Here is a 22,136-nt window from a genome sequence, read left to right on the forward strand (position 1 = left end):
TTCCCAGGAAATTAGATTCAAGACATTGGCACAAGAAACTTACAAGAATGTTGTATAAACCTTACAATCATACCTTTATTAAATCAGTAGTTAAAATTAATAAAGGAAGTACATTTGAGGCCAAGTCTATTCCATTTATTCACCAATATATTTTATTCACCAATATACATTTTACAAAAAAACAGACAATATAAACAGAGAAAAAAGATATAATTCCTGTCCTTAGGACATTTGTGATGTCCTAGAAGAAAACCCACAGTTACAGGAAATTATGTACACTCAGGGAAAACACACACAGAAAATTCAAAAATAACAATAAAAACTGAGTCTGTTATTTTTGGAAAAATAAAGAACAGTGGAATACTTCAAGTCAAACAAGATTATCCAAGTGCAAGCTTTCTAGAGTAAGCTCATTTTAAAGAAGTGGGAAATTTTTAGAGGTTATCTAGTCTATACCCATCCCTTGTGTTTCATCATATTATGAGGGTGGAAAAGGCGGCGCTGATATTAAAATTATAAATCTTCTTGTTCATCAGTGCTTTCAAGACCAGTCAAATTGGTTTTCCTCTTCCCAAATGAAAAGATCTTCATCCTCAAATACATAAAATATTTCTAATACATTTCTGTTGCTAATATTTAAAGGTGTCTCAACTTTGTAAAATAGGCAGGCTTGACCACGCATTTCAAAGAAATGATAGTTGATATTTTCTCTTACTACTTGGTTGAGATTTGTTCTTGAGTTCTGGAATCTGTTATTTAATAAGTTGTTATTCTCATCCACTACTTGAAAGATTTCATTCGTCTGACTGCTGGGGTCCTGTGTATTTGAATTCACAATATCTACAACCAACAATAATGGGTGCAAGAAGTTCACACAAAACGTTTTCTTTAAATATAATGGAAATTTCTTTAAATTATTTTCTTCCTCTAAGTCCAAGGAGCTACTTCTTTTTAATTTTCTTAATTTCCTTTTATCCATCAAGTCAAATGTATTATTAAAATAAAACCGATTAAAGGTATCATCAATGGCATTATCAATAAATGCTTTTCTACCACTTGCTTTACCGTTCTTATCTCTAAACACGGTTTTGTTCGACTGTAGCAAATATGGGTGTATTTTCATCCACAAATGGAGACCCAGGAAATTTTCAATATCAGAATCTTTGCAATATGCAAATCCTCGGTCTTCTTCATTTATAGGTTGTATGGTAACAGTCAGTATTGGGCAATGCTGACCACAAAGAGCATAGAGTTTATCCAGAGAGTCCCCTTCCTGAAGTGCACCATGAATTACATTATTACCAGGCAATGGTTGGTTTTTAATAGTATCATCAGAGACAGGATGGACTTTGCTACCAGCTGATGTGAAGACCTGAGTGACTGATGTACATACTCTTTCTGACTTATGACTAGCTTTCTCCTCCGCATGATCATTGGGCATTCTCTCCTTGGCACAAGTTCTATTTTGAACATCTAGCAAATCCTCACAAAAAGGCTCAGAGTCACTACAATGAGGCATGTTGAAATAACTGCATTTCAGTTCAAGGGGCTGAGTCAGTTCCTCCAATTCTGAAGAGGATAGCTCAGCCATGTTTGGTCCTGGGGCCAAATTTCCAAAATGTGAATATGGTACATCAGTGCTGTTATTAAGTAGAGTATCCACTGATGTGGTGTCTGCATTGCCACATAAGCCAGAATTTTCAGGAGATGATACTCTCAACAAATGATTTTCTTTCAGAAGCCACTTGCCTTTATCAATCAGTACTCCTTCCTCCAGATCTCTGACAAGTCTGTGATGATCATTTTGTTTTGTACCATGTCCTACAATGTCTCCCCCATGATAATTGGCCCTCACACCATTAAAGTCACATTTATGTTGGCCTTCTTCTGGAAATTTCTGCAACACAGATGAAATGCTAGATACCTGTTCAGAAGAGCCAAATGACTGACCTTCAGAATCATAAAGACCTACTTTCCTAGCACACTGAAATTCCATAGAATTATAAGGACAAACCTGAGATCTGTGTGTAGACCCAGGAAAAAAAGATGGTTTAATAATCTCCCCTTTAGCATAAAGTTTTTCAATTGTTCTTTTAACAAACCCTTTATTGTATTCTTTCTCTTGGGCGATCTCCTCACAACTGCCATTGGGGCCATGACTGGATGGCTGTTCATTCTCACTGTCCTGTCTAAAGTCTGACCAATCAGAAGTCACTGGTCTTGTGAAGCAATTTTTAAAATCAAGAGAGGACTCTGAATAACTTCCAATTTCCATGCTTCTCACCATCATTTTTACTCTCATTTTCGTTTCTCCTTCATTGAGTTCCTTTTCACTATTTTGCTTAGAATCATAGCAAAAAACTAAAGATGGTGGTGTTTCCAGCCTCCTACTGACTGTCTCACCAATCACACCACTTCTTTTTTCTTCTTCTGTAATGCTCCTGCGAGAGACTTCCACCAATTCCAAATTTTTACTAGCCTCGAATTCTTTTTGGATCAACTCTTCAGTGGCCTGTTCTTCTGCATGTATCTTTGTGTTAAAGATATCAGTGTCTTGGTTTTCTAATTCTTCAAAAGATTCCAATTCTGAAACGCTTCTTTCACTGGATGTCAAGCTATTGGTTATTGAGCCTGGTTCTTCAGACGTCTTTGAGTCTTCCTTATCAGAGGATGCATATGCATTTCGACCCTGAAATTTCTTCAATGAATAATTTTTAAATTCAGCCAGAGAGCTATGTTCCTCATCAAATTCTGGTTTGGTTTCATTTAGCGGAAAGCCACAGTGGCTTAAATTGCTGATATTTTGGTATGACACCAATGTATTAAAGCCATGTTTACACCCAGGGTCTGCCAAAATAGTTAGGTCTTTCTGAACTTCATCGACTCTTTCTAATTCTTCAGTCAATTCCAAATTATCAGTACATGTGTTTTCTTTGGAATTTAAAAAGTCATTGGTATTGTTGTCTTTTGGGGGAATGTAGGCCTCATCAATTGGGCAAGCTGCTTCATAAACACAGTTTTCCTCATAAGCACAAGCCTTATCAGAAGACAGAGCATGAGTAAGTGAACAGACCTTTCCTAGGAGACAAGCCTTATTCATGGAGGTCTGATCTACGGTATGGCCATCAATAGGTGAAAAAACGTCACTGAGGTTACAAGACTCTTTTGGAGGATAAGACTTATTCCCAGTGCACATCTCACATGTAGAGTAAGTCACCTCTGAAACACAGACTTCAGAGGCATGGTCCTCACTGGCAGAGTAGCCTCCATCTATAGAGGAGAGTTTCTGTGTTTTTTCATTCTCAGTGCACTCAGGAACTCTCTGAATGTTGGGTGTGGAACAATTTGCAGGAAGTCCTATTGGAACCGTATCTTGTTCTTTCTCAGCAAGTCCAAGGTGATTTGTGGTGGCCTCCACTAAACTGGCAACAGCAGCCTCCAAGTCATCAGCTTCCTCTGTGATGGCAGTATGCTTTAGGACTTCTAATAATGCAAGTATTTCTGAAGTTCTGGTGGTAGTCTTGTGAGCATCACTTTGGCAGAAGCTATTTATACTTCCCTTTAAGGTTAGCACCAGAAGCCAAGCTAGAAGGACATTGGTATATGACTTAGATATTGGGGAAGGAAAGGGAGTATCTGTAAGTGAACCTGGCATTTGAATAACTCCATTCTGAGTCTTAGGAATACTAGGAAGTAAAGCTTGCAGTTGGCGAAGCAACAGGACTGGTAAGAGGTCTTTTGGAGTGTCTTCTACAAGATCTACTTGAATAGCAGCCTCCACACTGTGTCTTTTTGTAGCTAGGTTTATTTCTTGGTAAACAAGGCTTACCTCTGGTCCTAAGTTTTTAGCACATACCTGGATTTTAGTATTACGATCATCAATAGCTGACTGTGACACAGCACAATTTTCATTCAAGGGAAGTAAGCAAGCATCATTCAGAGATTCAACCTGGCTGTCACAGGGATCTTCAGTAAGTTCTTCACTGGTATCTTTGTCAAAAGATTTACCTATTTTTTTACCTAGATTATTTCCTGCCAAACCAGCATTTTTACTTACGTGTTTATTACTTTCCCTAACAGAATTATTTCCTTTTCCAGAACTTGAGTGGGAATTCGTTTCTGCAAAACTACTGTCGTTACAACTTACCACACTCCTTTCCTTTTGGCATACTGGAGCTAATTTTCTAGGTTGCGAGGTTGGATGTGGATTTATGTTCTGCAACCATCTCTGTATGTAATTTTGAACTGAATGATGGCTAAAATCCTCAGGAGAAACAGCTTTTTTCAAAGAAGCTAAGGAATTTGCCCTGGTTGTAACATGTTGTTTACTTATAGTAGTACTTAATTTCAACTTATCTCCTTTTTGTTTTTTCTGAGTTTTCAAAGTTGTGTGTGAATTATTAACTTTCGAAACTACACTTCTCTTTGTCATTCCTCTCAAATACCAAGATGCTACTTCTGCTTGAGCCTGTGGTCCACAAAAAGCATTGGGGTTTTGCTCAAGGAAGTTAAACACATGAAATAAATTTTGATCTCCAAAACTATTTTTGTAACACCTAAAGTCATTATAGGGAAATACTTTATCTCCTTGACCAATTTCATTTTTTGCAGGTCTTCCTAAACTTACTTTATTTAGTGGTCTGGATTTTCTTTTGGCTAAAAGTCCTTGAACTTTCATAGGATTCTGTACGTGGATATTCTTGGGATTCACAGGACTGAGATCACTTTTGGAACAAGAATAATTTGATTCTATTGCCATATCACTTGCATGGAGATCTTCCTCACAAAGTATTCCTCTTTTAAGGGAACTGTGTGAATCCTTTAATTTGATTTCCTGTGCAATTCTACCTCCTTTGTTTATTCTCTTACTCTTACTAAGAATTGCTTTGGTTGCAACCTTCCCATCCTGATGCCTGGAGTTTATCACTTGTTGCTGACATTTCATCTTCTTTTTGCTGGCAGCAGATGATGAAATCTGCTTTTCGTTTGCTGGAAATTTTGTTAAATCACGCTGAGCATATTCATTAATTAGTCTGTCAATTCTTGTGGTGACAGTGGAGGACCCTACTGAAGCTGGGGTCTCAAAAATAGTTATGTCAGTTCCAGAGTCATTACTTAAAGAATGAGTTGTATCTGCTAAAACAGGACCGAATCTATCACTGGTGTTACCATAAGGTCTTAAGTTTTTGATACTAGTTTTGGTGTCTGACGTTACACTATTAACTGAATGTTCCGATGCAGCCTGTGGCAAGCCATTACTATGAGACATCTCTAACACCTTTTCACTTGTAATTTCTACAACATCAGCATGTACTGCACCTGACTTGAGCAGTCTGCTTTCCTTTTTCCTTTCTAAAGATGCCTCTATCTTCTCATTGTTATCGATATGAACAACCACTGGTTTGTTAGATACTGATGACATTTTACTGCAGGAATGTGTAAACATGTGATACTCAGATTTGTTTTCCCCGTCTTCCCTTTCTTCACTATAGGAAAACTGTCCAATCATTTCCTCTTGAACTTCAGTTTCAGATACCAAGGTCACATGCCCCTTCACAGATTTCTTTTGTCTCACCCTCCTTGGCCCAGGTGTAGGTGGCCGATAAAAATGACGCTTCGCTTGATCCTGAGTTTCCTGGATGGTGTTTGTGTCCATAGCAGCATTCTCCCAACTAGCAGATGTGCAAGTTTCAGCCTCTAGAGCTGTCATTTGAGTGTTTATCTCCTCAGCCAAACTGCCCTCTTGATCATGGCCTTTCCTCAGAGATGAGACATCTGCAGACAATGAGCATGCTGCAATCTTTAAACCAGAGGAACAATCATCTGTTCTTCCTGGAAAACTGCCTACTTCACTCTTTTCATCATTATTAGAAAGACCAGCTCTACTGACAGTGGTCCATTTTATGGTTTCCTCCTCTTTTATCTTAAATCGAACTTTCATCTCAACTATCATGGTGCCATCTTGATTAAAAACAATTGATTTCTCAATATCATCATCAGAAGGATATATCAATAAATTCTGAGAATCTTTTTTTTCTAAGGCCAAGTAATTTTCAGAAGCAAAAGAATGGTCTGAGTAGCAATCACTATTATGCATTTTGTTGGAAGAAACAGAATAAATCTGGGACTTTGGGCTTGAAGGCACATGTGTGCTCACTTTCAAGATTTTGAGAGTAAAAAATGCCCCACATCAAAGTGTAGAATTTAGAGAAGTTATAAATATCCAATAGAAGAGGCAGCAAAGAAAGAAAAGAAAAAAATAATTAGTATAAAAAATACCACATTTTCTAAATTTTATAGTAAGATATTATTAGCAGCTTTCTCACTTCTATGTATTCATTTGTTATTTGAATTCGAAGTCACTGTAATATCTGGTGCATCTCTACAAGCTACTTTTAAAACGAGAACCTTTAGGGGTGTATGGGTGGCTCAGTCAGTTAAGCATCCAACTCTTGGTTCAGCTCAGGTCATGGTCTCATGGTTTGTGAGTTCGAGCCCCATATCGGGCTCCATGCTGGCAGTGTGGAGACTTTTTGGGATTCTCTCTCTCCTCTCTCTCTGCCCATCCTCCACTTGTATGCTTTCTTTCTCTCTCTCTCTCTTTTTCTCTCTCTCAAAAATAAATGAATAAACTTTAAATAAAAATTTTTAAAAAGAAAATCTATAATCCTACTAAAATAACAAGATTCACAGAATTTTAATTAGTTTAATTAGGCAATTTTAATAAGTATAAAGTAGAAATTGCTAAATATTCTAACAAAAAAAAAGATTTTTATGGGATTCTGTTTTGTTGTTTTGTTTGCCAGTACTAAAATTGGAGTCTAACGAAGTGCTGCTTACCAATGCAAACAAAGCAAGTAAAAAGTTACAGTAATATTTATTTTCCTGTCTTTGTATTTCCAAGAGAGGCACTATAGCATTAGGAAAGCTAAAACATTTTTAGACTTTATTTAAAAGTCAGGATTAATCAGGGCACCTAGGTGGTTCAGTCAGTCAAGCATCTGACTTTGGCACCTGACTTTTGGTTCTCACAGTTCATGAGTTCGAGCGCTGCATTTGGGCTCTATGCTGACAGTTCTCTGTCTCCTCTCTCTCTGCCCCTCCCCATTTACATACAGACTCTCTCTCTCTGTCTCTCAAAAATAAACAAATAGATAAATGTCAAGACTAATCAAGTAATAATTATTAATTTAGCATTCCCTTTGTATAACTAGTGCATTGATTTGATATAGGGCACAAAAGAGAATAGAGATAGACAAAGATCCAGATATCTGGTTATATTTTTAATGCGCATCCTAAAGACAACTTTGGTACTCATGCTTCTTAAACTCAATCAAATTCTTATAAGCAGGTTGCATATATTTGCATATTCTTGGCATCAATTAAATACCTTTAACATTTCAGAGTATAAACCTAAAATATGTTCTCCAATTTTTGGTATACATTTACCAAAATTGCAAATCAAAATGTTTCACTTACAACTTTTTAAAATAAAATTTAACAAAACCCTTAGATTCCCTAACACCATCAAAAATCATATTCAGCAACCCATATCAAACACAAAATAATAAAATCATTTTAGTAAAATGAGCACAGTGAAATAGTACTACCATATGCTTAACAGACAACTGGCAGCTAATGCCTACAAAATAGAAACATTACTAGATATCTATTGAGTTTATCCCTAATAGATGAGTTTCACCCATGTTAGCAATAAGTAGAGGGATTAATACTACTTAAAGAGTGTATTATTCAGTGCCTACATAAAACCCAAAATTTAAGTATAAATGGCATTCAGTTCCTTAGCAAAAGAGCTAAAAAAAACTGTGCACAATGAATAATGAGATTAAAATATTGAGCACAATGAATAATACAATTAGCCACACCTTCATGAGAATTTATAGCCCATCCCACACTCGGGTATCAATAAACCCTCCTCTCCCCTACCCAAAGGATAATGCGATATTGTGTAGCATTTCCTAAGGAATTGTCAACCTGGATTATTATTAACCAGCGTGAATTGACTATGTGAAATTTTTTTAATAAATAAAAAATGGATCCGAGGCCTGTAATTTTTACTGTAATAACTTCAGAAAGTAGACTTCATATGTAGTTAGAGACTTTTGAAAATACACTCAACTAACCTGCTGAGCTCAGCTATGATGCCACATAGTATTATTTGCAAAAATCTCTACAACAACCAGAGATGTCACTTCTACAAATTCCATAGAATTCCTCTCCAAATCAAGAAAGGCTGCCATTTTTATTCTTTATCTAGGTATCAAATGCCCGCCCCCCCCCCCCACCAAATAAAGCATACCGCATCAATTTAAACAAATATATCATTGATCGATTTGGGAAAATCTAAAAAAGAATCATACAATCTCTATGACTCTTTCCAACTATTCATATGACCAATTCCAGTTTAGAATGTTTTTGACCCCCTCATTTTCTCTCATGTGTGTGATGAAGAAAATTGGCCACTTAAGCATGGATTTTTTTTAATATTGTGGCTAAAACACACACACACACACACACACACACACACACACACACACACACACTTCAGGGCTAAAAATAAGGGCTACATATTTAAGTGACTTACTCTTTCTTCTTTCTGACCTAGCAGTTCCCTTGGTATACACATGATGAGAGGCCCCTGGTAATCTTGAAGAAAGCAAATACTTCTGGATGTCATAATTTCCAGGTTTAAACGGCTCCCTTCCTGCTGCCACCACAGCTCCAGAGCTCAGGATCACAGCCTGGAGACTGGGAACCTAGAAGAAACCAAAGAGTTAAGGTCCTTATACATGAGCAACATGAAATTTTGTTCTTTTCATATGGTCATTTTCTAGCAGAAGGGATCAATTCAACAGCCTTTAGGGCTTGAAAGAGATAATCACCAAGCATTCCTTAGGCATCAATACTGTATACAAAGTTACCAAGTATCAAGGTGAAGGTGGTTAAATCAACATCCTACTGAGCCAGCATACTAGCTGAAGATATCGGTCTTCTGCTATAACTAAAGACTTTTATTTATTTTAATTTTTTTTTATGTTTTAAGTTTATTTATTTACCTTGAGAGAGAGAGCAGAGGAGGGGCTGAGAGAGGTAAGGAGAGAAAGAGAACCCCAAGCAGGCTCCACCCTGCAGTACAGAGCCTGATGTGGGGCTCACTCACAAAACCGTGAGATCGCGACCTGAGTTGAAACCAAGAGTCAGAAGCTTAACCCACTGAGCCACCCAGGCGCCCCACCAAAGAAACCTTTCAAAGGTATGCAGTACTGCCTCTGCATTCGCCACCAAAATATCCAGCTGTAGCCAAAGGTCTTCCTTGAGCCAGCTGAGAAAAGGGCCTGGGGAACATGCTGTCAGCTGCAGGTGAAATGCAGCGATTTCAGATTTCAATCTGAAATGCAGTGATTCGGATTCCGACCAGAGAACGACGGGGCCACCCACCCAGGTGAGCCCCCGCCACCCCACGAGGATGGGAATACACACACACAGGCACAAGAAGCCTTCCTTCTCCAGGGCCTCCTTCCACGTCCCACACGGCGGGAGCTCAGACGTGAGAAGCACCTGAACACTCACCCTCCTTCCGTCCGTGGCGTACAGCTTGGTCACCGGGAACCGCATGACCTCCATCAAGTGCTGCAGGAAGGCCTGGAAGCTCTGGGTAACCCTTCGGTTCAGAACGACCGTGCGCCTCGTCTTCGGGTCGCCATTTTTAAAGACCACGAGCCTCCGCGGCGCGCGTAGCATGCCGGGAGCGGCGGCGGGGGGCGCGGTGGGTGGGGAGCTGTGCGCGTGCGTGCTGATGGCCCGGCTGCTGTACCAGGGTCGCGGGCGCCGGCGGGCCTTGTCGAGGTCCACCGGCTGCACCTTCCTCCGGTGGGAGCACAGATACGATTCGCCGTCCTCCAGCTCCTCCAGGCGTGTGATGCTGTGCCTTCCCCGAGGGGTGCTGATGTTCCTCACCCCGAAAGGTAAGGGCACCTTCCTTGACAGGTTATCCAGCAAAGCATCAAATGTCTTAAAGGAACGAGGGTTGACCACCACCCTGACCCCACCGAATTGCGGGTCTCCGCTTTTGTAGAAGCTGATCTTTTTGGCCACAACAGGATGCATGACCCTCAAATGGCGAGGAGAAGGACCTTGACCTTCAGAAGAGGTTGGATGAATCACGGAAAAACTAGTGGAAGAAGTTTCGCTCATTTTGGCCGAGACCTCGAAAGGGAAAAAATTATTCACCTCGACAGTGACAACACCATAAACAATACATGATAATTCAAATGTAATCTAATTATAGTTGTAGGTATCTAGGCTGTTCCTAGGATTTCATGAATCCATGTATTCATTCATTATTCATGATTATTTTGCCTATTTTGAATGATAACTTGTAAGGGGCTTACAATAAAAAGACACAAGTAAAAAAGTTAAATAAGGATATGTGTAATTTAAAGATGAAAACAATCTAAAGACACCAATAGGGGTGTCGTTAAATAAATTATATATACAGCCATGCAATGGACAGCTGTACAACCATTAAAAATGACTTTATGTTTATTGGCATAAAAAATGATCATAATTTATTACTAAGTGAAAAAGCTGTTTATAAAATATATGTGCCATGCCATTTCCAGTATGTGTGTGTGTGTATGTGTGTGTGTGTATATACACACACACACATACACACACATACACATATGTATTTGTTATACGATAGATAGATGTATTTGGGGGTTTTTTCCTTGACTGCCAGGAAAAATGGGGAGACAGGAAAAGTTTATCAAGCTCAAATTATTGCATACAACCAGATGAGTTCACCAGAGGAAAATGTTTCTTGACATTAAATTCTAGAAGAAATGAATCATGTGAATCCTTAAATGGGGGCCATTTTAAGGTAATGTAAATGTTTCCATTACAGATATAAAAAAATGCAGGAAAAATATCTAACACACCATTAATCTATTTTTGGAAACTCTGCACTAAACAAATATTTCTTACTACAGGGCAGCTTTGCTATGAGTTGCTAAAAATGATGCAATCTAGGGACTGCTCCCATCGGTGGTTCTAAAATTAAAACTTTAGGAGGGAATTTAAAAGCCCTTTTCAGCCAGTCACTGAGGTTTTTGTCTCTACTTTCCAAGTGAAGCCAGAGTCTGACTGACCGTTGAGCAGCTCAGGGAAGGGTGTATCTGTTTCTGGGTTCATTTCTCATTTGTCACACCGTTTGTGTGACTGTTTTTTGTTGTTTTAGTGTTTATTTATTTCTGAGACAGAGAGAGACAGAGCATGAGTTGGGGTAGGGGCAGGGAGAAGGGGAGACACAGAATCTGAGGCAGGCTCCAGGCTCTGAGCTGCCAGCACAGATGCCCGACGTGGGGCTCGAACTCACGAACTGTGAGATCGTGACCTGAACCGAAGTCGGACGCTTAACTGACTGAGCCACCCAGGCGCCCCTCTTTTCTGTTGTTTTAAATCAATGTAATTATTAGTATCTTTTGACAGGCCTGCAGCCGTAAAGACAAATTGAACAAACTAAATATAAGTGGTCAGTATTACAGAGATGAAAAAGGCATGTTTGTCATTATAAATCAGCTATAAATTTGACCCAGATCACCTACTTAAATGTTTGCAAACTGTTGTCTGATTCTTCACATATCCCCTGGACGACTTACAAATTTTATTGATGTGTTATTTAGGAAAATAAACTCCGAGATCAGCCTGGAAGTTCCATATGTGCCCCCTACTCCCTCCCTAAGCAGTTTACAGTAATTAAAGTACTTAAGACAATGAAGGATGTAGCGGGCATGTGCTCCCAGAGCTGGAGAATCCACCTTTGTGATGGAGTCAGCAAAACTGCACCTCTTCTTATCCTCAGCTGATAAACTGTGCGCTGACCTTGGGGTGCTACTTAATCTCCATGCCCTCACTAACTATCAGAGATAAATTCTTTCCGTATTTAAATAAAAGACTTCAGAATTCTGCCTCCAGTAACTTTTTAGGTTGGTGTACTTACATACTCATTTTAAAATAGTTTACATTAATAGTGTTTGAAACACATTTTCCACTTAATTTTGGAAAATTGTATTTATCTGTAAGTGTATAGTGAGTTTTTTTTTAATTTTTTTTAACGTTTATTTATTTTTGAGAGAGACAGACTGCGAGTGAGGCAGGGGCGGAGAGAGAGGGAGACACAGAATCTGAAGCAGGCTCCAGGCTCTGAGCTGTCAGCACAGAGCCCGATGCAGGGCTCGAACTCAAGAACCTCAAGATCATGACCTGAGCTGAAGTCTCAGACACTTAACCGATGGAGCCACCCAGGCGCCCCATAGTGAGACTTTTAATTGCAATAGTCTTCTGCCTGGTTGGCACTACTTGGAGAGCTGTTGACCTGATAATCAAGTTAGGACACCGTTATGTAAGCTGATAGGCTAAGGGGGTTGTTTTGGGGGTGGCTTTGGTTTTTGTTTCCTTCTGTTTTGTTTTGTTTTGTGGCTCAAATAAAAGAACGGAGATTTTGTGCTGGCACCAGGAAGGAGAACATAGAACATGAGGACAGTTGGAGGGAAAAGGTGGCCCCCACTGTGCTACCCTACTGCTGCCCAACCCTGAGCACTGGTTTTAAACCTGATGCATGAAGGGAAGAAGCTGAGGGTACCATGTCCTGTGAAAATGCCATATGCCCAGGAGTAAATGAGCACTTATAGAAAAAGAACCTGTAGCAGGATGGCTGCTAGGCTTCTTGAGGAGGAGACTGTAGGAAAAACAAATAAAAATATAAATCCAGATGGTCCTCATTGCACATAAGAGGATCTCTCGGGATGCCTAGAAGTCAGCGGGGAAGTTTTGTAATGGTGAGATTTTGTATACATGCAGGTGAGGTTTAAGAGTCTACAGTAAGGTGGGCATTGTGTGTGTAACACAGAACATGATAAAGATTCAGTGTTATTGAATTAAAGGATCTGTGGGCATATAGTGCACAGCATTATCATTATTGGAGAAGAAAGTACAAGCCAGATTCCTTCCAGAGGAAATGTCTCAGCCTCTGCCTTGACATAATCCTATGTATCTTCTACAATTTCCCTGAGAAATTCGCAGGGAAATGACTAGCCCAATAAAGGAGGAGCAGGGCGTCATGAGAATATGAAGAAGGGATTGGTAGCCCAGCCTGTGGGAGTGGCACTGAGGGTGGGAAGGAATGGCCGCTTCCACAGGAGAGCCTGTGTGAAGCTGAGATGCCAGAGGCCGAGTGGTGGAGATGCCCTGCAGGAAGATGGCAGGGATCAGTGCAGCTTCCGCCAAAGACACGGGTGCACCTTTTTTTAAAAAAAAAAAAATCTTTTTAATGTTTATTTATTTTTGAGAGAGAGAGAGAGAGCACAAGTTGTGGAAGGACAGAGAGAGAGGGTGACACAGAACCCGAAACAGGCTCCAGGCTTTGAGCGGGGCTCAAACCCGTGAACCGGGAGATCACAACCCTGGGCCGACGTTGGATGCTCAACTGACTGAGCCACCTAGGTGTCCCAAATGTGCACCTTTCTTAATCAGCCTTAAAAACCAATCAGAATGTGAATGAAAATTTTAAAATATTCCTTTCTATACTTGTTAAATGGTAAGGTTTATTCTACACCCACTGAAGTTGGGATAAGGCAGTAATATACTTAGGGGATATCTGGAAACAAAGTAGCCTGAAGCGGTCTGATACTTCTCCCAGCAGGTTAGGCCGGTGCAAAGATGTACCAAGAGGAAAGCAGATTCCTACTTTCCTAGAGGACCTGGCTAACAAAATCTCCTCCCTGCAGTCCACGTTATAGTGCAATGGGCTTCCAGTGGCTCAACAGCCTGCTGCTAATACCTTCCCCTCCACTCTGTGTTCTCTTCGTTGCCAAAAGTCAGACTGTGGAATGATCGTGAGTACTTGTATTGCTTTTTAAGATCAAGCAGATGTCTTCAACACCTTTTGGTTCACTGGGCTCACCCATGGTTATGCCTCCCTGTGCCGTCGTTGCTCTCAATATCTGTACCGCCCAGAGCTAAATAGTTGCTCTACCAAGAGGGCTGTGCCTGCCCCCACCACCATTCACTTGATAAAGCAAATTAGAGACCTATAAGCTGTACGTGTGTCATTTCACTAATTATATCTTAAATTTAATGTACAACACGCTAGGAATTCAGGCAATTCAGAAAGAAGAATGAAGTAGACAACAAAATAAGAATATTAGTATAGTCATACGGTCAGTTCTGTGGCAATTCAGAGATTTGACACTACATGAAAAATTAGTTCATTACACAGATTATCATAATTCTGTGACGTGGGGTTGGGGGTGGGAGTTCAAAAAGGAAATACACCAATTATCCCCTATGGTGATCATAAGCATTGGTGAATTAAAAGTAGCTTCCTTCTTTAATGGATTGCACAGATTCCTCCAATGAGTAAACAGTGCCTTTGTAATCAGAAAAAAACAAAGAACAAAACTCTGCCCCCGCTTGAATATACTAGACTTTCTTGATTTCCTGATACTGAAGTTCCCTCCTACTTCAATATCGGCATATTGTGAAGGTTTCTGGCATGTTTGGATAAAAAGTAATGATTATTAGCAAGGTTGATTCTTTTTTTCTAACGGTTAAAGATGGAACACATATGTAGTCTAGATATAAGATGGAAAATAAAATACAACTAGCTAAACACAGATTGTTTTCAAAATAAAGATGCAAATAGTTTTGTACTTACCAGAACTTGAAGCTTCCCTTTTAAAGAAAAAAATGTCTTAAGTTGTTTGTATAATTCATGTAAGGTTACTGGATAGGTAACCTGCTCATTTCATGCAAGGAAACTAATGTCTTTGGATTTATTCTTAGTGTATCCACTCAGGGATTGAGTACAGCCAATTAATTTAATCCAAGGTGATGCTAATCACCAGACAGAATTTACCTTAAAGGGACCACAGCCAGAAACAAACTAGTTCCTAGTGTGCGGCACAGCTCTGAAGTCTTCCTAATTAAGAGTTTTTCCGGCAGTGTCTTGCTTACCCAGTCTCATTCTCAGGAGAAGATCACCAATTCATAAGCTTTTCTGTCTCAGACAGCCTTAAGTTCCCATTTATTTATGTTAAAGAGAAAAGGCTGTTATGCTGCTAAAAATGAAGTCGTTTGACATTTTATCATTCTTTGATAAGTATTCCAAGTCAGTGTTTGCTCATGGTAGTCATTTAAGCATTCCTGTTTATCACTGCATCAATGTAGTTCTAATGAAAATGGCTGTGTGAACAATTTGGCTACTCAGCCTAACACAAGACAAATAAGAGAGGCACCACTCAAAGTGATTTTATGCTTCTGCATACACAGCACTCTTCTGCTTTGCTTAATCATGATGGGATTTGAGCAAGTTGCAAGACTTTGTCACACACGAGGTCCCCAGATGCACCTGCTGCCTCTAATGGCTACCTGTAGTCTAATCTGATTTGAAGATACCTCACCTAATCAGATTTCTTTCCAAGCTTCCTGCCTCTGCTCTGAACCACAAAAACAAGGTAAGCAGTCCTCCAGGAAAAAAGGATCAGGTTCAATCATGTGCTCTCGAATGTTGTCTCCAAACAGATCACAAAAGGAAAAAGATTATGAAATGGCACGCTCTGCCTGGTAAACACTGACTTCATAAGAAGTCAGCTATTAAAAAGTAAAAAAGAGTAAGGGAGGGAGGAGAAAGAGTCACCAAGTGAAGGAAGGAAAGATGGAGGGAGGGAAGGAAAGAAGTTGGGAGGGAGAGGTAGATACAAGAAACGATAATGTCTAACTTTGATACAAACGTCCATTTATAATCATCACTATTCACACAAAGACATGCCTATTGACTCAATAAAGAAATTTATGTTTACAGGGTAGAAATAGGCATGGATGGCATCATTACTAGCTCCAAATTGAAGTGCACATTTACAAAGTTTAGAGTTAGATACAACCAGCCCTGAAATAGTTAAGACTAATGAGGCATTTCTGTTGACATTATTTTGAATCCTACAACCCACATCTGATAAACAATTCACATCCATCGGTTCTAATGAACAATGAAAAAATGTCAAGTAAAGAACTTCTTCCGGGCACTTTTAGGAAAAGTAGAATTTCATACATCAGCACAAAGGAGCTCTCCTTTTCTAAGCATCTCCCATGACACATGCCACATTCCCACGACTCCAGTTGGGAAGAGGCACTAAGTGTACCTGTTGCCCAATCGTGCCACCCTGCTCTTTCCCATGGCACTTGTCTCTGGCAGACGCCAGTGTGGAAAGTCTACATCATTCTTCCTCAAGCTTGAAGTTGCAAATGAATCCCCTGGGGATGTTGCTAAACCGTCACGTCTGACTCAGTAGGTCTGGGGTGGGACCCTCGAGTCTGCATTTCTGATCCACTGATGCCGGTGGCTGCTGGCATTCCACCACATTTTGATTATAAGGAGTCTAAGAAATGCCAGAAGCCTCTATGACACAGCTCACTTTAAGGTTCTTCCCTGCTAATGGCTTCAGTGGCCATGATATCTGAGGTGACCTGTCTGACATATGTGGACTCCGTTCCATTCTACATGGTCACCACTGGCAGAGAAGCCAGATCCCAGGGACTGCAGTCCACAGTGGTTGAGCATACGTGCTTTGAAGTTAGTCAGACTTCAGTTCCCCTCCTGTCTCCTCCTTCCCCCTAGCTTTGTGGTCTCAGGCCATTGACTTAGTTTCTCCTCCGCCTGTTTCCTGGCCATGAAATGTGAGGAAATCCCTTATAGGCTCATCGTGAGGATTAACTAGGATAATACATGTGTTTGGCAGAGAGTGCCTAAATGTCCTAATAATTAATGGAAATTATTTTTTCCATGTTAATCTTTTTAAACACTCTCACGGTCCTTGCAGCCTTTGCTCAAACACCCCACACCCTGCCCCGCCACGCCATTTATGATCTGACCAGCTTACCTTTCCAGTCTCATCTCAACCCATGAGTCTGACTCTGGATTGAATTATCTGATGCTTCTTAAATGTGGCTCAAACTTTTGGGCCTACTGTTTCTTTCACTTGGAATGCCTTCTCGTAGCCCAAACTCCCTGCCCTCCATCACCATCCACCTTTGCCTCTCTTCGTCCAATACTCAGTTCACCTCAGAAACCTCTCATGAACCCCTTGCCTTCCCACTACGTGAACATTCCCTGCTGAAATAGATACCCTCCACTGTAATCTCTTATTTGTAAAAATACACACTCTTGCACATTTCATACTGCCCCACAACTGGTGATTTCTTAGTAAGCTCATTAAGCACCAGAAGTGCAACTTATCTATCGCCTCAGAATTTCCAGAAATAACTCAGTGCCTTGTACACGGTAGACAATCGATAAATGTCTACTAAAGGAATGCTCCTCTGCTTGTGTTTAATACAGTAGGTTATAGAGAGATCGATGCCTGAAGAACCCTCCCTCATCTTAACTGCTAGAATTTACCTCTCCAGGCAGGCCCAACGAACCCAGGGCAGATACCAGATTTAATCAGGATGCATCATCATTTTGTACAGTTAGCATGGAACACACCCTCTGTCATTTCCATCCAACCCAAATGGAAGTCTGAGTATGGTCCATTCTGATGAAGTTATGTTGCTGGATGTTGAACCTGAGAGGTCTCTGTCTTGGAAACCATCCCTCACATCAAACGTCTCCTGGACTATGACACTGGCATCTGTCTTAGGCAACCTGTCTTCTCAGGCTGCTGTAACAGGATACTACAAACCGGGTGGCTTGAACAACAGACATTGATTTCTCACCGTTCTGGGAACTGGGAAGTCCAAGGTCAAAGTACCAGTCAGTCTGGTTGCCAGCGAGGCCCTCTTCCTGGTTTGCAGACAGCCAGCTTCTTACTGTGTCCTCACACAGCTAGAGGGCAGGGAGAGTGCAAGTGCTCATGCTTACCTGAGTGAGAGAGGCCTCCCGTGTCTTTTCTTAGAAGGGCACTAATCCCTATGAGGGTCCCACCCTCATGACCTGATTACTTCCCAAGGGCCCCATCTCCAAATTGCATCACGTTGCAGGGTTAGGGCTTCAAGATACAGATCTTGGAGGCACATAATTCAGCCCACAGCAGCACTGCCCTGCAGACTTGGGGTTTGTCACACAACTTCCCTCGTGTATTTGTTCATTCATTAATTCTACAGACATTTAATGCACACGTTGTGCACCAGGCACACACAGCAACGAATGCAACAGAAAACATCTCTGCTTTCGTGGAGTTTATGTTATCCAGCGGAAACGAATCATAAACAAGTGGACAGCATGTTACACGATGCTAGGTGCTATGAAGAAACATGAAACCAAGTAGCAGTGCTGGAGGTCAGAGAAGGCCTCCGTGAGAAGGTGATGTGTGGGCAGATACCTGGAAGCAGTGAGGGGAAGGGGCATTAGGCATCCGAGAGATGAGCGTTTCTAGCGGAGGATGTAAGTGCAAAGGTCCTGAGTCAAGAGTGTGTGGGAAGTATGTGAGGTACTTGGCAAGTGATAGAAAGGTCAGGGTGCCTACAGTGAGTGGCAGGACACCAAGCTACGTAAGGCCCTGTGCCCTTTAGTAAAGACTTTGAAGCGAGATGAGAAACCAAAGGAGGGTTTTGAGAAGAGGAGTAGTTTCCAAGATTACTCTAAAATATTTACTTTGATGATCTGGATATTGTGTTAAAAACTGAAGTTAAATACAGGGGTAGGTGGTGGGGAAATGGTGTGGTAGATGGTGCTAGGACTCAGAATACCTGGAAAGCACTTGCATTGGCAGAAAGTCTGAAGCAACTCTTTTGGAACTCTGGAGGCTATGTGAATGCTCGCAGCTTCCAGAAGGCTTGGCTGGTAAAATTGTGGTCAAGTTTGGTCTATTTCAGCCACTGGCATGGTAGTCGCCACTTATCTCTCCTCCACCAGCCCTGGGGCAGGCAACTATGGGGAAAAGAGCCTGCATTCCTGAAGCAGCTTGTGGGAGCCAGAGTGAGTAATAACGACCTTGTCCTCCAAATACTGGCATTCTGTGTTCTAATTCCTAATTACTGCTCCTGGTCATGGGGGCACATACAGAGGTGGGTGGCAATGGTTGCAACTCCCACTGTCTGAAGTAGCTAACGGGATTTAAAGGGACAGCACCTGTGATCCCCCCCCTTTTTCCCTTCCCCCCCTTTTGGAAGCAGGCATTAAAGGCTAGCATATTCAGAAAGCAACTGTGTATATGGGAAGATTTATCAAGCAGCATGATAGAGGCTCACTCACACTGCACAGCACTAACCTGCTATGATCTGATAGGACAGGACCATTTCTTCGTCTGTACCCTTGATTTTCCCTGACATATACCCATCATAGCTTACTGCCTGTACCCAGCCTTGCTGAATCTGGACATTGCTGGGCCCACCTACAGAGCTTTTCCCACACCTCAGCCTGCCTGTCTGCAATCTAGAGTCCCGCAAGACTAAGCAAAACAGCCTGATCTCTGGTGTTGGATCCTGCAACAGGACAATAGATAAGACAGGCCCAGCTTCTGTCCTCGTGATGCTTAGCGCCTAACGGGAAAACAAACTCGGCCCGGATAAACTTTACTAAACAAGATGTCGTATGGAATGCTTCTTGGAAGAAAGAGATTAACTAGCAAAGATTTCAGTATACACGGATGTGGTATAGGAAGGCGGGGCTAAGATGACGGCATAGCAGAACCCTAGGCTCCTGTCGTCCCTCAAACACAACTAGACAAGTATCAAATCATTCTAAATATCCCAGGAATGAACCTGAAGACTAACAAAACAAACCACAACTAAAAGGAGGAAAGAGCCACTCAGAAGAAGGCAATTAGTACAGAAACATGGTTTGCGGGAGAAACTGATCACAGGTGCTGTGGAGGGGAGAAAGCCCTGGAGAGAGAGAGAGAGAGAGAGAGAGAAGAGTACACAGGTACAGGGGATCAGACACGGAGAACAGTTCCCCAAAGCCATTGGCTGTGAAAACAAGTGGTGCTGATATTCCAGAGTTCTGTCGACCAGCGGGGCTAGAAGACGAGTTTTAAAGGTCAGCGGGCTCAGCTGAGAAAGAGCACTGAGGGCACTGCCCTGCTCCTGGGGAGGAGCCTGGCACACAGCCCCAGGGGAGGGGGCGGAGGGGGCAGAGGTGGGGAGGGAGGAGTGGGGGCAGACTGCCTTGGAAACTGTGAGCTGAAGAAGGCCTGGGGCACCCAGACGGGGACAATTCTCTCTTCTTGGAGGAGGCCCTGAGAGGCAGTGTTCACCACAGACGCCTCTCTGGGGACAAAGGAGAGCCAGCAGGAGCCGTTTCTCTCCGCGGCCCCTCCCTCAGCGTCAACACAGAGCCACCTGCAGAAAGCAGCTCTGCCCCAGCACTGGCTGCCTAGCCTGCTCACACCAAGCCCCGCACCCCTACACTCTGGTGGTGCTGCCCTTCTCGGTCAAGCTAACCTCGGTCCCGGGGTGACGGGTGCTTTCCCCAGGAGACCAGCAGAAACCCCGACCACAGCACGTCTCCTGACCCGAGGGCTCCGCACAGCCTCCAGCCTAGCGGAAGTGGTATCGGGTCTCCCTTAACAAGCAGAGCAGAGCACAAGTCGGCGAAATCCGCCACGCTCTGGCCGAGGCCGAAAAACTGCCCACTGCAGGCAAGGAGAGCCTCTGGCCCGAAGGAAGGAGCAGCCAACGGCAGAGCCGAAGCAGACACTCCGTGAAGCTCCAGGCCCTGGGCACCACGTGACCTCTTCTTCACGAAGCCATTACTCTCAGGAGCAGGAAACATAAAGGACTTTCAAACACACGGAAGAAGGCAGAGACTTGGACCAAATGCCAAGATGGAGGGATTCAGCCCAAATAAAAGAACAAGAGAACGTTACTGCTGGAGATCTGACCAAAACGATCATAACAGAGAGAGAAGAACTAAAAACAGAGATTTCAGTATACGTGGATTATTGTTGTCATGATATTTGCTATTAGCCTAGTAACTATAGTTAAAACTTCTAATTTTCACTAGATTCCCCCTGTTATTTTCCACCATGTTTTAATAGGATTTGCCTGTTCCGGACCTTTCATAAAAATGGAATCATGGTCAGTGTATATGCAAAACCACCCCATGCTGTTCTCACAGCCAAGTCATTTACCCTTTCCTTAGGCACAAATAACTCCCTACAATGACAACAGAGGGCACAAAGCTTCCCACACACGTCCATTGAACACCCCACCGTGGTTCTCTCTACTTTTAAACAGCTTTCTTGAGTTACAATTTATATACCATGAAATTAATCCATTTAAAGTGGATGATTCAATGAGATATTCACAGAGTTGTGCAACCATCACCATAATATAGTTTGAGAATATTTAGAACATTCTAATTTTAGAACACCCCAGAAACTTTGTACGCATCCAACCACCCGCACACCAGCCAGAGACAACCAGGAATCTCTTTCTGTCTCTAATTGCATATTCTGGAAATTTCATATAAATGGAATCATATAATATGTGGTCTTTAGTGATGTGTGGCTTCTTTCATTTAGCGTAGTTTAGCATAGTTCTTAAGTTTCATCCATTTTATAGCATGTATCAGTACCTCATTCCTGGTTATTGCCAAACTGTAATTCATTTTATGGATTTTTAAAATTTGTTTTATTTTCCTTATTCATTCACTGGTTAAAGGGCATTTGGGTTGTTACCAGTCTCAGGTTCTTGTGGACTGTACTGTGAACAAAAATGTGTAAGTCGTTGGTGAAATCATTTCTTTTTCAGGGAAAAAAATTACACCTATCTACATGTTGAAAATACTTTTGGTTTTCTTTCTGTTTACCTTGCTTTCTTATGATGGGATTTCAAAGCTTAACTTTTTTTACAATGAAGAGGGTGTATCTTTGATAAACCCCATTACTTGCTTGTCTGGCCATTATATAAGTTCCTTATAGGTCCTGCAAATCAATACTCCTACATTATAAAGCAGAGTGGCAAAACAAAATGGTCAGATTAGTTGATAAAAATTTATTATCCAGACCAAGAAAGCCTTGGCAAAGAAATAGAAGATATAGAGGAACCAAATGGAAATCTTAGATCTGAAAATACATATTACCTGAAATTTAAGAGCTGAGTATATGGTCTCAACA

At 41.5% G+C, this 22,136-nt stretch overlaps 1 protein-coding gene across 1 annotated transcript in view; it reads right to left on the reverse strand.

Moving 5' to 3' along the window:
• RP1 (RP1 axonemal microtubule associated) overlaps positions 1-22,136 on the reverse strand; it is a 198,362-nt gene that overhangs the window by 147,419 nt on the left and 28,807 nt on the right. Inside the window, exons 2-3 of the mRNA XM_053208184.1 lie at positions 9,592-10,227; positions 8,606-8,777 (exon numbers count right to left, since the gene is read on the reverse strand). Coding sequence (XP_053064159.1) covers positions 8,606-8,777; positions 9,592-10,215 — 796 coding nt within the window. The 5' untranslated portion in view covers positions 10,216-10,227. The remainder of the gene's footprint in view (positions 1-8,605; positions 8,778-9,591; positions 10,228-22,136) is intronic.

This window comes from Acinonyx jubatus, chromosome F2 (genome assembly GCF_027475565.1).
Source record: "Acinonyx jubatus isolate Ajub_Pintada_27869175 chromosome F2, VMU_Ajub_asm_v1.0, whole genome shotgun sequence".
Lineage (NCBI taxonomy): Eukaryota > Metazoa > Chordata > Mammalia > Carnivora > Felidae > Acinonyx > Acinonyx jubatus.